The 16,091-nt window shown below is 43.8% G+C and overlaps 1 protein-coding gene across 2 annotated transcripts in view; it reads right to left on the reverse strand.

Moving 5' to 3' along the window:
* Positions 1–16,091, reverse strand: part of NBAS (NBAS subunit of NRZ tethering complex) — a 206,444-nt gene that overhangs the window by 163,555 nt on the left and 26,798 nt on the right. For both annotated transcript variants that reach the window (XM_079792004.1, XM_079792003.1), the window contains exons 10-12: positions 10,978–11,116; positions 7,231–7,299; positions 3,431–3,559 (exon numbers count right to left, since the gene is read on the reverse strand). In XM_079792004.1, the coding sequence (XP_079648130.1) occupies positions 3,431–3,559; positions 7,231–7,299; positions 10,978–11,116 (337 nt within the window). The remainder of the gene's footprint in view (positions 1–3,430; positions 3,560–7,230; positions 7,300–10,977; positions 11,117–16,091) is intronic.

Genomic DNA, 16,091 nt, shown 5'->3' on the forward strand with positions numbered 1-16,091 from the left:
GGTAAAATTATGAGCTCTAACTATATACTATACATTGTCACAGCATCTATTTTGAACTAAGTGGCTCACGCACTCATTTTCCAGGGCAGCAATAGAGAGGCAGAGCCCTGTCCTGCGAGGCTGGCCCTGCGTCACCTGACTACGGCTAGAGGAGGAGAGAAGAGCAGCTGTTTACGTTTCTAAGTGTTTTCAGCCTGTAAGGAGCACATATCGAGCCGCTCACTTGCTAACATCACATCTCCAGTGTCTCTACATAGTGGAGTGCACATCTCCAGGTGGAGGCATTCGTGTCAATGGCACCGGCTCTCTCCCCGTTTCCCACCAATATCGCCGCTAGTACCTGATTTGTTCAGATGAAAGTCAGGGTGTCTCAATGTAAGCACGATAAGAAGATACTCTGAAAAAAGGCTTGCCCTATGAAATCACAGGGCCTGGTCAAAATGAAATCTTGATTCTAAAACTAACATTTAATGGCCTAAGCTCACCGCATTGAGCACTATTCCTATCTACTAAAATGAGTATAAACCCATTTTTTTACTTAATAGGGTTTCTGTGAAGCAAATGAAACAGATGAAAACTGCTCTATGGACAGCCAACCCTTAAGGCACAAAAGCTATTTATGCCCAACAGTCCTTCCTGCCGACACCATCAACTGAATTGATGTGCCTTTCCTCTGAGCTTATCTTTTCATAATATGAACTTGTTATGTTATTGATTTGTTTATCATTTCCCTTGCAAGACTATGAACATCTTAAGGGCAAGGACTGGGACTTACTGCATTTTCTACTCTGGCATTTGGTAGAGATTCAAAAAAATCGCTGAACTTTATTTTATGATTATTGTTATGAATATAGTAGCTACTTACTCTTTATAGTACTGTTACAAGCTATATAGCACTTACTCTAGCATGCTAGATTTTAATGACTCCTTCACATATCAAAGGCCAAACCTAAAATGCTCAATCCAACGTGGTTAATCCCCATAATACAGGTGGAAGACTCGAGCAATGTGTGGGTGCTCAGACTCCCTTTGCTTCACAGCGTTACCATCCTCGTCTCATGTCCCACCCCAGCATGGACTGTGGACATTATAAAGTTAAGGGTTTAGCAATGACAGGCTATCTCAATTATTTATTCTGGAACCTGGGACACACTAACTAGCTCAGAGTTCAACATATCTGAGAGGAGAAGAGAGATTCGTGTTACATTCACCGAAGGAAAGGATTGTCTCTGTTCTTTTAAAGATCATCCAATAAATAAAGTCTAATAAACAGGGCTTTTTTCCGACCTTTTTAAAATGCATTTGTTTTCCAACGTGGTCATTTAAAGAGCATGGGCATCAGCTCCACTGCTTACCTGAGACCAACCCGGGGACAAGTGCTCAGGAACTAACCAGACTGCTTGGGGTCCCTGGGTCCCAGGCACAGGAGGTGAGAGGGAAGCTCACTGAGGTACAACAGGTCAATCAGGCCACAGCAACGCCTGATGAACTGCCCTTCTACACGAGAGACAAACTTCTAGCCCGATTTCATCTCCTCCCACCATGCACCTGTTTTGCCATTTCTGAATGCCCGTCCATTCCTGTCCCATTACTCTACTGATGACCTAGTCCAACTACTGAGGTAGTTATTCATTCCTGAGTTTCAAGATTTTTAAACAATTTTTAAATTATTTTAATAGAATTATTATAAAATTCCAATTAATGAATAACATTATGAGTTAAAGAGTAATGGATTATACTGGCATTAATTGGCAACTAAGACCAAAATAATGTTAAAAAGATGAGTGTAGGTCAACAGATGTAATCTGTCTTTAGATACACACAAAAAGGCTATCCAGAATTTCAGTAAACAAAAAAGCATACTAATGGGTTTTTGCTCGAATAGCTCTTATGCTTCATATATGACATCCTAGGGTATTCATGAGATGAAATATTAAGTGTGCTTTCTATTAGGTGAAAGAAAATAATTTAAGAAAACAGAAAGTCAGGGAGAGGGGAAATGCCTTTAATATGAAAATTTTTCACCATTTAAGAAAAAATTTGCCCAAATGTAAAATTTCCCACATAAAATAGAATATCAGGATCTTCCCAAATGACAAAAGCTGAACACGTTATCACCATGTAAAATACAGGCACCTTTTGGATCCATTCTCTGGCATGCTTAGCTAAAACACGTTAAAGGAACAGTTTTGAGAGTTAACCCATTCCCCTTCTAGAGTGAAGATATAGTCAGATTAGCTATAATTTCAAGAGAGACTGTCCCTTATAGTTAGCTACCAAGGCCAAAGACCAAGGAGCACTTCTCCCATTTAGAACAAGTTGTAGACTCGGTAAGTGAGAGAGAGTGGTAGAGATGCAGAGGCCAAATTAAATTCAAGGTAGGAGCTAAGGGGAAAAATAATCTTCCTAAACTTGTGTTGAAAATATCGAAGAACTGAATAGCAAAAATGAGTAAACTTAGTCTGTGAAAAGAGTAAAGAAAATGTAGAGACACTTTCTCTTTTCCTCTACTAATATGAAAAAAAAAATGCTGTTAGTTTATTAAGAATGATTTTAATAGTGCAATTAAACTGGTGAAATGAAATTTAAAAGAACTCTCACAAAGGACATCACTCCATTCATATCATTCAGGGAAAATGCTCTCATCTTCGAATTACAAAACTATCCACCAAAGCTGGTGACAAGGTATTTCTACAGGCAAAGGGGAACGGGAAAATGAAAGAAGGGAAATTAACCCTTAAAGTGCTGAAATGTACAATAACCCTGATAAGAGGAAAAGCTCTGTAACATAAACTATATGCAATTGAGAAGATTTTCTTTAAATCTTCAGTCTACCACAATACATGGCATTCTACAAGCCGACCTCGCTTGCCCATCATGATTCTAAATTATAACTGATGTTGATTCTGTTCCGAAACAACTCAGTCATTTAAAAACCTGTCATTGTAAGACATTAAAAAGTTAACAGTTCTATCTTTCTCAGTATCTTCACTATCCATTTTTTGAGTGATAACTCCCTTCAAGCCAATAAGTAAGTCCAGTATTACTAGCATTGCAAAATTTGGGAAGAATTGTAATGCTTTTAGAATACTGACCCTCCAAAGCTTTAATCACATTAGTTGACTTTTGCTTAAAAAACTAACATCTCTATTCTGTATTTCTGGAAGGAGAAAAGGGGGGAAATGGAGAATTAATGGACAGATCACACTCCGTATTCAGAGTGGACTACACTGGAAATTAACATCAGTACACAGTGCTGCTCTAGTTTTTATCTGTCCTACTACACTTAGAATATAACTTAACTAAAGTTTGGAATGATGAGAATAAACTATGTAGTGCACTACAGTAAGATACCTACAAAATGAAATCAGCATTACCAGTGCTCACCCTTAAGCGAGAGGCATTCTAAGCTCAGAAGTGAGAGACGTACCTGCTCACTTTGATTCCACTCGCCTTGCTGCTTCAGGGATGGGACGGCCCAGATGCTTAGTTTCCCTGAGAAGTGAATGGCCGCCAGGAGGGTCCCATCGGGAGAGAGGCTCATCTTAAAGATCCCATCCTACACAGAAATTGTATCACATTAATGACAGGGCGAGGGCTTGCAGCTCAGTAGAAATGACTTCCAGAATTTAATAACACACTTCAGAGGGTGCCATGTCATCAATGATCTCTCGTAATTAAGGGTTCCAGCAGCTTCATGACATTATAAATGTGCTCCGGCATATAGAAACAGGACTCCTGCCCTTAGGGAGGATTTTTACATCTATTTTATAGTGTAATAATTTCCATATCACCCCAAAACCAAATACGATATCATTATAAAAATATTCCTTAATACCACGCATCAATTACCACAAGTTCTCAATAACTTTTATGGGTTGATGTTAAGTAGATTGTGAATTTCTTGAATTTTGGGTCCACATCTTTACAAAGTTCTGTCTGTACACAATGTCTGGCATATGCTATCCATCATAGACAGGCATAAATCATGCCTTAGAAGAGAAGGTAAGGGAGGAGAAGGAAGAAAGAGACAGAAGGGAAGAGGTGATGCTACGGCGGCCAGGGGAAGAAAGGCATTTATTAACTTGGGGAGCACTATGAATGTTTAAGCTGGCAAATGACCCCATTTAAAGACTACTAGTAATTGCTGACAGAGGAGAGAAACCGTGTATTCACTGATTTTACGTGGCCAACCTCAGGGTACACAGAGAAAATCTTACCTTTCAAGTCCTACTCATTCAAAGAATCTCAGGCCTTTCCTACGAGAAAACCAGTCTTGCTCAGCTACCACGAGAGGAACCACACAAGCAGAGATCACCTGCCTACCACCGACAACAGACTCCGAAGAATCCAGCACACTAACTGGACATCTTCTTCCCAGGCAGCGTGGATGAAGGACAGGCTCTAAGGTAGTTTACCCACGAGACTGAAACAGACCTGAAAATGGCAGCCCAGAACCTTACTTCTCCTGAACCCTTAGAAAATCTGGCATCCCCAGGCGGTAATAATCGGGCAGGACTAGGTAGCATTCGTGCCCTTAGGAGGGTCATGCCCCCACCATTCCCTGTGAAGGCCCAAGAACAGTGCCAAATATCAGCTACAGAACTAAAACCCAAACGTGACTGTACCAAAAATCCAGAATTACACCTGACTCAATTCACCATGTTATCTACATTACCGTCATAAACAAACAGAACAATTGGAGGACGTGAGGAAATTGCTGGATGAGTAGACAGAAGAAGACATCAGGATGTGCTAATCTCACTGAAGATTAGCATCCTCTAATCTCACCTTACCTGGATAGAACGCTCTACACCAGAAAGCCAAAACTAAATATCAGAAAGATTAAAATACAAATGCCTGGGAAAGAGAGGCAACAAAAGCAAAAGCACTCCAGGCAAAGTTTTGACTACTGCACCTCCCTTCCGTGATGGAGACAGGCCGGGGTAGAAGGAGAAGGACCAGGCATCTTCCTCCCACAGCTCTAGTTCACAAGCCTATGGTTTTGCATAAAGTGAGCCTCAGAAGCATGCACGCTTAGGAGCTGACGCATCTCTCACCGTCCTTTGGCGTTTCCAAAGGAAGAAACGGAAGAGCATTCAGTGCAGACAGCAGAACCTGAACGGGGTGCAGTCTCCGACCCCCGTCTGTCACTTCTGCTGCACCAAGATTACTGCCAGCTGGGCATGCCTTTCTAGTAGTCACAGGCATGCTCCCCGTAGAAATTATGATCAGGTACCCTTTACTGTTTTTGTCATCAAAATAATTAGTCACGTGTGACCTATGTGGTAACTCCCAGAGATTACCAAGGCTTCCTTAAACAACTCCATTAAAAATGCTCTCAAAGCGAGAAGAAAGTTTATGAATCTATTTAATAACAACAAACAGAAAAATGTACACTGAATGCAATAGTATGAATAATTTACCAACAACACGGTGACCAGGAAAATAATGAATGAACACGCGAAATTTTCTTTTGATTTAATCTCTCCCTCCTTGCCTTCCTTTCTGTGTGGACACTTAAGCAATAACTGTATTAACTAAATATAACAATTGCTTTTAATGGGGTGGGTTCTTGACCCCCTTAGTTTCATTTGATACTATGATATCCATACTGCAAACTTATCATTCCTCTTTAAGCATTTTGTTGTAGAAATTTGCAATCAAACAAAAGTTGAAATTATAGTATAACTAGTGGCCCGGTGCACAAAATTCGTGCATGGGGGAGAGAGGGAGTATCCCTCAGCCTGGCCTGCACCCTCTCCAATCTGGGTTCCCCTCAAAGGATGTCCTACTGCCGGTTTACAGGGATCGGGCCTCAACCAGCAGTCGGACATCCCTCTCGCAATCCGGGACTGCTGGCTCCTAACTGCTCACCTGCCTGCCTGCCTGCCTGATTGCCCCTAACCACTCTGCCTGCCAGCCTGCTCGCCCCCAAATGCCCCCCTGCCAGCCTGATCACCCCCAACTGCCCCCCGTGCCAGTGTACTCGCCCCCAACTGCCCCCCCTGCCAGCCTGCTCACCCGCAACTGCCCCCTCTGCTGGCCTGCTCAATCCTACCTTCCCTCCCCACTGGCCTGCTCACCCCCAACTGCCCCCCTGCTGACCTGCTCACTCCAAACTGCCCCACCCCCGCTATCCTGATCACCTCCAACTGACCCCCACTGACATCCTGCTCGCCCCTAACTGGCCCCCTGCTGGTCTGCTTACCCTCAACAGCCCCACCCCCCCACCAGCCTGATCACCCACAACTGCCATCCCATCCTGGCCTGATCACCCACAACTGCCCTCCCCTCTTGGCCTCTAACCGCCTCTACCTTGGCCCCGCCACCATGGCTTTGTCCGGAAGAACATCTGGAAGGTCTCCTGGAAGGTCTCCCAGTCTAATTAGCATATTACCCTTTTATTAGTACAGATAGAGGCCTGGTGCACAGGTGGGGGCTGGCTGGTTTGCCCTGCAGGGTGTCCCGGATCAGGGTGGGGGTTTCCTTGGGGCATGAGGTGACGTGGGTGAGTTTTCAGGCTGGTCAAGCCCCCCAGTGCAGACCCTCACCCCATGGGAGTGTGGCCAGCCTGGGTGAGGAGCTGCCCCCCGGTGATCCATGCTCCCAGCCCCTCCTTTTTTTCTTTTTTTTTTTTTTCAGCACCTCCTTGAGCGGAGGCCAGGGCTAGCTGGAAGCAGGTATCTGGGATTTATTTATCTTCTGTAATTGAAACTTTGTAGCCTTGAGCAGATGCCAGGGCAGGCCAGGGCGGATGGGAAGCTTGGCTTCCTCCATCGCTGGGGGCAACCCAAGCCTCCTGCTCCCTACGGCTCTGTGGCTGCCACCATCTCTGTTGGGTTAATTGCATACTCGTTCCTGATTGGCTGGTGGGCGTGGATGGTGGGTGTAGCAGAGTGATGGTCAATTTGCATGTTTCTCTTTTATTAGTGTAGATGAGTACCCATGGACCCAATAACCAGCTTAAACAAATATCCACATTTCAAGCTTGTTTCATAAATCCTTCCCCAGACACCACAATGCCTGCAGGGATTTTTTTAAAATAGTAAGATATACAAATCTTCAGTGAACACCTCCATGAATTCTTACTGCTGCATATGAGCACACAGTGTACAATTAAGAGAACATCCAGAGGAAGATCTGTGACATTCAAGGTTCATTCAATGGTGCCCTTAATGGTACGCTGGTGAACATATTTGAGAAGCATAGGTTAAGCTTGTGAGTTACCTGTTCTTGTCCGGGGTGACTGTATAACTTGACATTTAGCATCCTTAATAATCCCAGTGTCTTTGGTACCTACAACATAAGGGCACATCAAACAAAGAAAGATTAATGTTTTCTCATTGTAAAAAGTCCTTTTTATCATAAACTGAAAACCACAGCAAATCTAGTATTTAAAGAAATTGTTAAGAAGATCATCGAGCCAAAACCGGTTTGGCTCAGTGGATAGAGCGTCGGCCTGCAGACTGAAAGGTCCCAGGTTCGATTCCGGTCGGGGGCGTGTACCTTGGTTGCGGGCACATCCCCAGTAGGGGGTGTGCAGGAGGCAGCTGATAGATGTTTCTCTCTCATCGATGTTTCTGGCTTTCTGTCCCTCTCCTTTCCTCTCTGTAAAAAATCAATAAAGTATATTTAAAAAAAAAAAAAGAAGAAGAAGATCATCGGTAGGTGTCAGAGATATCGGTGAGACAGTTTTTATCTGGGAAAAAAAAAATCCACCAAGCGGGAAATCTTACAAATACTGCACACCCATAATCAAATGCTTTTTAAATACATACATAATAAGCCTAATACAATCTATGCAAATTAGAATCTCCTCCAAGCTCTACTCAAAGACGCTGCCCCAGGTTATCATTCTATCCTAACACTACTCTGGAAAAGATCAAACTTCCAACAGAAATTTCATTCATTAAGGAATTAATTCTATACTTGAAAAATACCAGAAAAGTAATCATCATTTAGAAACCAGCATTTGAAATAACACAAGATTATTTTGGTCTTTAGATTTAATAAATATACTTACAAAAGCAAGAGAGGGAGATAGGCATTATTTTAAATGGAAAATAACAAGTGTCACTGAAGACGTAGAGAACTTGGAACACTAGCACATTGTTGGTGGGACTATAAAATGGTACGGTGCTGTGGAAAAGTATGGCTGAGCCTCAAAAAATTAACCTTAGAACTACCATGGGACCCAGCAACTCCATGTAAGTATATACCCTAAATGATTAAACACAGGAGGTCCTTGGGTTCCATCGGAGATCCGTTCCTACAGGCGACGTAACGCAATTTTCCCACCTACATAAGCACCTCCGTCATTCACATGGAGCACATACACAGCAGTAATGAAGTGAAACAGTAAAAAAATTTAAAAGAAAGATAACAATTCCTGACCTTTACTTGTGGTAAATAAATAATAAAAAACATAAAGCACATATGTACAGACTTCGAAATGATGGAACTTTTTTTTTATAAATAAATGGGAGATGGCGACATAACCACGAAATGATGTGTTTGAGTCCGACGTAACCCAAAGACTGTCTGTATATGTTTTCAAACAAACACTGGTACACAAATTTTTATAGAAATACTATTCATATCAGCCAGAAAGTGGAAACAACTCAGATGCCCATGAACTAAAGAATGGGTAGATAAATGTAGCATATGTATACAGTGGAATATTCTTCAGTCAGAAAAAGGACAGAAATGCTGATACATGTTACAACTTGGATGAACCTTGAAAATATTATGCTAAATGAAAGAAGCCAGATACAAATGGCCACATTGCATGATTCCATTCACATGAAACATTAATGGGTAAATCCATAGAAACAGAAAGCAGACTAGTGATTGCCAGTGATGAAGATGTTCTGGAACTAGGCAGTTGATGGTTGCACAAAATTATGAATGTCCTAAACGCCACGAACTGTATACTTCAAAACGGCTAATGGTTAACATAATGGAATTTTACTTATTTTCAAAGAAAAAGGCAAAGGAGGGGGGGGTACTATTTGTTGAAGTTAAAATTTTCCTAACAGAACTGAGTAGCTGAAGACATTATTGACAGCCTAACTCAGTAGTCGGCAAATTCATCAGTCAACAGAGCCAAATATCAACAGTACAACGACTGAAATTTCTTTTGAGAGCCAAATTTTTTAAACTTAAACTTCTTCTAACGCCAGTTCTTCAAAACAGACTCGCCCAGACTGTGGTATTTTGTGAAAGAGCCACACTCAAGGGGCCAAAGAGCTGCATGTGGCTCGCGAGCCGCAGTTTGCCGACCACGGGCCTAACTCCCAACATTTTCTCCAATGACAAGAAAGAACAAGAAGGGAGAACTAATTTACATAAAAACCACACCACAGCTTAAACTGAAGACTGAGGACAGCCATCTTCATAATAACTTTAAGGAGAAACAGAAAAATCACCAAATCCCAGGGTGTCATCTCACTTGCTCTTGTCATGTCCCCACGACCCCCACCCAGGCCCACTTCAACGCCTGGTGGAGAGCGAAAGCAGAATGAAAAGACATTAAAGGACCCAGGGAGGCCGGACAAAGGAAACTCACAAAGGGTCTGAGGCCTGTGGAAAATCACTTTCAAATTTATAATCCACAAGGATTTCCCAGAAACAGAAAAAATCTGAATCTATACAATGAAAGAGGTACCCTGGGAACATAAACCCAGAATAACCAACTCTAAGAAACAGCCTAGGAAAGCTAGTAGATTTCAAAGAGAAAGAAAATCTTCAAGGCCTCCAAGCAAAATGGCCAAACAACATACAAAGGACCCTGAGCCTGGGTTCTTCCTTTCCTCCCAGGAACTGAACTCCCGCCTGGCACCTGTTCAGCTTATGGCCCTTAGTTCTGGGCTGGGCTGTACCCTCCAGAGCAGCAAAGCGCCGGAGGGCTCCTACCTTCTCCTTCTATTACCTGGCGCAGTGATGCCATGTTGAACAAACAAATAAACAAACTATCGCACAGATGACACAGCATTAATTTGGAAACTTGGGTCAATGCATATATTGAATTTTGTACAGTCTGTTTTACAACCTAGCAGCCTTGCAAGAGACTAGAATATACGTCAGCAGCATTTTTCGGTCAATATCCACCCCAACACAATAGCCACCTTAAGCAAACAATCAGAGGAGGTTCCATGAGGACGATGTCTGCCACCTGACAAAGGAACGAACCCTATAACGCAGGTGGCTTTGAGGCCGGGAAGGCCATGGAGAATGACCATAAGTTTAGCTGCGAGACATATGTAAAAGCCACTAACGTAATGAAAATGCACCTGCAGCATCTCAAGAAGTCAATCGTACGGCACAGCATTCAGCTGGCAATCGATATTTCCCTTCCCCACTTACTCTGTCGGTGCACCGGCAACCGTCTTTAAAGAGATGCCAGGACCGAAGCTGCGGGGCAGGGGGAAGACGCACACACAGTGAGCCGCAGAGTGAACGCACAGAGGGTCACAGAGCCAAGGCCAGTGCAGGCCTCGTGGTCTGCGATGGACTCCCTGACGGCCCCTTCCCCAGCCCGCTCACGCTGTCAGGTGCACCTGCCCACACGGTCCTACGACGGGCTTCGCAGCTGACCTACCTCATGGCTCATCAGTAGGCGTGGGTAGTACCAATCCCTACCTGCAAGGGTCGCTGATAATTAAATGAGCTAATACACAGAGCAGCACTCAGCACAGCTGCCAGGCAGAAAAGTGCTTAAAACATGATAAATGTCCAAATAAGCAAGTTCAAGTAACACGACTACGGTTAGGCTGACTGCTTCCTGACAATGAAGATAAGTCACCTACCACATGCTTGAGATAAATTTCATAAATTTAGTGAAAGGAGCACTAACAGGTCACTAGCATTAAGTCATTTTCCTCCTTCAGGACAAATTATTTCCTCCTCTTTATCCTGCCCAGGGCGTCTGCCCGAGGCCCAGCAGCACAGTGAAAGGGCGGAGCTGAGACTCACCACAGCAACCGTGTCGCCGCCGCTGGTGACCTGCTTGTAGTAAGGCGACCCTGACAGCACCCTCCAGGCGGAGAGGCCAGCGCTGGACGCTTTCGAGGTGCCCACTTCGGCAGCTTCACATCCGCCAACCAGCAGAAGTCTGAGAGAGAGAAAAAGGAAAAGAATCACTAAGTTGCCAATATAAACAAGACAACATCGAAACAAAGCAAGCAGAAACAGTTACCTTCCCAAAGAAAACTCAAGTCAAATCACTATGTACCAAACTTAGAAGGTAAATATTTTAGAAGAAGCAAGCAAAGAAAACCAGGTTTTTCCATTAGAATTTCACCTTCCCTTACGCAGGGTAAGGGTTACACAATTCAGCACCTCAACCCAGATGGGGACTTAGAAATGAGAAAAAATGTCTTAAGGTTGGCCACTGATAGCAAAGAAACTATCAACACAATAAACTTTACCAAACAGACACACAGTGTGTGGATCGCAGCAGAGCATGGGGTGCCGTGAGGGTATTTAAAGACAGAAGAGGAGGAAGGGCGTCGGTGCCAGAGCGACGTGAGGCCAGGCGGCTCGGAAGGCAGGGGCCACGAGCCAAGGAAGCAGGGCGGCCTCGGGAAGCTGGAAAAGGCGAGGAAACGGACGCTCCGGGGCCTCCTGAAAAGAACAGCCCCGCTGACCCCTTGGTTTTAGCTCAGCGAGACCCATCTGGGACTTCTCACCCCACGACTGTCACCCAGTCAACGTGTTCTAAGCCACCACGTGTGCGGCATCTGTTAGAGCAAACCCAGAAATCTATGTGCACCTCGCTCCTCTCCCAGCCCCAGGCGGCCTGTCGGACTCTAACTCCACCACCGTCTCTCCTCATTTCATCACTTACTTTCTGACTAAGCGAACAGCAACCATCAAAAAAAAAAATCATCTCTACCACATACTCTCAAATGTAAATCATTCAAAACTGCGTAAAATCCTTCTAGGTTTAGCCACAGAGCTCAGCCCCACTCAAAATCTCAAAATTCATGAAGTATTGGAAATGTGCCTTATTCCCAGAAATACAACTGGGGCCGTCGCTCGCAGCCACGTTCCTGTTGCTTTTATATACGGCTCTAACAAGTGTACATCACCGCCAGCTGCAAGCAACAAACTTCGGGAAGACGGCCTGCAGCAAACCTATTAGGGCTGTTTCTACCCAGGCCCGTCCTCAGAGCGAACGGATAATTAGCCCCGTTCACCAGGGAAGGAGACCTGGGTCCAAAGTCACGCTAGCAGTATGAGCAGTCCTTGCCTCGAGCAGCCATTCTGCTCAAATGGTTCTTTTGCACCAAAATAATTTTCCCCAAAAAGGTGTATTTACTGCAGATAAAATCATAATATTCCCCTGGCTCTAAATAGCAATTTGAAGACAATGTAGTCGACAAAAATACTTTAAACAGCACTACAAAGATGCAATCTAAACAGTGGAAGATCTAAAAATCTAGACAGTAAGAAACTACAGTGTAAATGACCTGGTTTCTTCAGAACTAACACTCTCTCTTATTCTTATTCTCTCTCTCAGCAAAAGAACAAAGAATGAAGGAGAGCCCAGTGTGCTCAGTGTTGAGCATCCACCTATGAACCAGGAGGTCACAGTTCAATTCCTGGTCAGGGTACATGCCCAAGTTTCGGGCTTGATCCCCAGTAGGGGGCGTGCAGGGAGGGGGCAGCCGATCAATGATTCTCTCTCATCATTGATGTTTCTATCTCTCTGTCCCTCTCCCTTCCTCTCTGAAATCAAAAAAAATTTAAAAAAATAATAAAAAGAACACAATCTGTATGTTTGATGACACTGACTATTATTAATTATCTTCGAATATGATAATGGCTTCATGTTCATGTTTATTAGAGTCCTTATTTTTTAGATATACAACCGAAATACTGAGTGAAATGATATGCTTTCAAGGATTTAGTTCGAAATGACCCAGGAGCAGGCAGGTGGAGAAATGACTGGGGATACAGACAGAATGAGACTGGCCATGAACTGATCGTTACACTGAATGGCAGACACAAGGGAGTCGGCATCCTACTCTCTATGAACACGCTTCCAATTTTTCATAAAAAAATATTATTTTGAAAGTCAACTTGTCAGGAAAAACTCCTCTGACTAGATAGAAACAAAACAGGTACTTTTGAATATCTACATTTCCAAACTTAATCAGTGTTTTTTTCTAAACAGAAAACATGTCATGCATAAAATATATCATTAAAAATCAGTAACATAATTATAATAAAAACAGTTTCTGAGAACTCAACAAATCCCAAAAGGCCACGATATAGCAGATCCTGATAACTAAAATAATTTTTGTCTGATGAATGTGCAACATATGTAATTATTTTCTCAGGAGATTGAGCATTATTGTTTAATCTGCACTACTATGTTGTGGAGGGGACAGATGTCATATCCAATTTTCAGATTAAAAAACAGACATATGGAACTTTAAGTTGCCTGACTTCTGAAAAACATACAGAGCTGAGATTTCAGATGTATTGTCGCCCAGTCTTGATACCAGAAAACACTTCCTCTCTATGAAATTCTCACAAATATCATGGCCATGCAAAGATCAAATTGGCACAGTATGAAAAGATCAGAATGAACAAAGTGATTCAATACCTGCTTCCAAACAACCCCTCCACCATTCATGGCAAACAGAAAAGTAAGTGGGGAAAGAGGCAGAATGATGGACCAATCACGTATTGTCCCCACCAGATGGTATGGCAACTTGGGGACGCTGATGCTCCAGCTACAAGGATGCCACGTGTGCATAAGTGGATACAAAGGGGGGACTGACAGCTTTCATCGATGGGTCCTGTCCCCCTTCCTTTCCTCGGACAGCCTTGGCGTGTTTTCCTATCCGGGAAGGAAAACGGGCACAGGCCAGGGGAGAGGGCGGGTCCACGCAGACCACCACTGCTCAGGACCTCATCACGACCTCTGAACTCGGTGCAACACAGCCTAAAGGACAGGTGAACTGCGTGGAGGAAGAGGCCAGAGAAAAGTCTGTCCTTTAAACCATGTCCCGGGCAGATAAGAGCATTCTCAGCCGAGAGAACCTGATGTACAAGAGCACAGACCCCAGTGTGAAATGGTGTGCCCAGAGAAAGAAGCTTAAGACATACAGTAAGTGTTTCTAGCCTGTATGAGGCCAGCAGGACAGACGTCCAAAGGGGTTCTTGACAACACAAAACGGTTCACCTTGCTCCCTTCCTAGGCACGTACCACCTTCCACCCTCTATACAGCAACAGTTCTTTAAACCAGCAGTCACCAACCTTTCGGACCTCATGGATCACCAGTGGTCCGCGGACCACCAGTTGGCAACCGCTGCTTTAAACCATGCCGCCATGACCAAACGGTGAGCCACCTGGGCAGAGACTGTGCCTGTGTCCTGTACAGCATTTACCAGCATTGTTCCACTCCAGAAATGCCTACCTGCCCACTCTGTGCAGAGAACTACAGGGACACGATGATAACTAAGACACAGTCCTTGTCCTTGGCTTACCCTCCCCGGCTTCAGTTCTCCCCGCTGAGAAATGAAGGGGCTGGGCCCCGTGATGGATGAATCTCGTTTCCAGCTCTGACATTCTAAGAGTCTCAAACTCAGAGCAGGAGCAGAGGTACCAGACAACAAAAATGAACTGTGACTGATGCAGCCAAAACGCACAGGGAGGAGGGCACTGAGCAGGAGCGCAGGCAGAGCAGAGAGAACGGCAGGAATATTGGGGTGGGCAAGGCCATCTGAGGAGCGGGCCCCTAAGGATCACACACACGTAACAATGATGAACTAAACGGGGCGCTACAAGTTATTGCCAAGGATTAGAAATGGCTTATTGGGGTTCTTCAATCTAAATCTAGTAATTGTTGGAAGAGTCTGCCATCTAGTGGCTTGACACTCCTTCAAGCCAAGGAGAGAAATCTGAAATATTATCGGAGACCCTTTGATATGCTCTGTCCAGTGACCAATGTGCTTGTGGCACACAACCAGCAAGGAAGGAAAAAAGAAAAAGGAAATAAAGAAAGAACTACATGTCGCAAAATTGAGACGTGTTTAAGACCATGCTTACAACCGAAGTAAGGGCTCAAAAATCATTACCCTCCACTATGAAGCTAGAAGCCATTCCTCTCTTGGAATAATTGGAATGTTTCCCATTTTAGTTCATTTTAGTATAACTTAAATAGTCTTTACTATAAAAATGTTACTCGTTCAATACTTTAAATTCTGATTACCTTTATGTATTAAAGAGCATATAAGAAGGAAACACGCATAACCATGACGGTTTCCATCAGTGGCTCTCAAACATCAGCATGCATGGAATCTTCTGGAGGCTTGTGAAAGCACAGACTGCCGGGCTACTCCGCAGAGGTCTGACTCAGTGGGCCGAGGGAATCTGCATCTCCAACAGCCTCTCCCGGTGACGCAGGCCGCCGGGCAGGTACTGCTCTTTGAGAATGCACACTCCCCATTACGCTGGAATCCATGAGCTGAGCTCCGCAGGACACGGTTCACCATGAATCAAAACCCGAAGCATCCCACTATCGAGTGGACACGTGCTCGAGGATCACCAAGGAAAACTGCTTATACTGCATCGTTAGTTGTGAAGACGAAACCTGAGAATTTTTCTCAGATGGAGAAAGCACTAATGGAGAAACGGAGACAGCTAGTTCCAAAGCAAAACTTCATTTTCCTGGCAATTTCATAATTAGGCATTAAATGTATTTAAAATTGAGTGGTACCTGGTTATAAATTCCTTCAAATGTAATTTGAAATTTAGAATCAAGAGGTATAGGAAATCTATAAAATTCAACACACTTCGTTTTATACCTTCCAAACAGAATTGGACCCATATTCAGATAGATGGTTGGCTGGCATAGATTAGACATTCTACTGCAGAGAGATGAGAAATAGAGCAAGAAGGGCTTTATAGGCAGAGGACAAAACAAGCATGAAGGCTTTAACAAAGACACTGAGAAATGCAAGAATTCACACATGTCTGAAGTTATCTAGAGCAGGAGTCAGCAGCCATAGCCTCTGGACCAAATCCAAACCAACACCTACTTCTGTAAATAAAGCTGCATTGGAATACACTC

The sequence above is a fragment of the Cnephaeus nilssonii genome (genome assembly GCF_951640355.1).
Source record: "Cnephaeus nilssonii genome assembly, chromosome: 15".
Lineage (NCBI taxonomy): Eukaryota > Metazoa > Chordata > Mammalia > Chiroptera > Vespertilionidae > Cnephaeus > Cnephaeus nilssonii.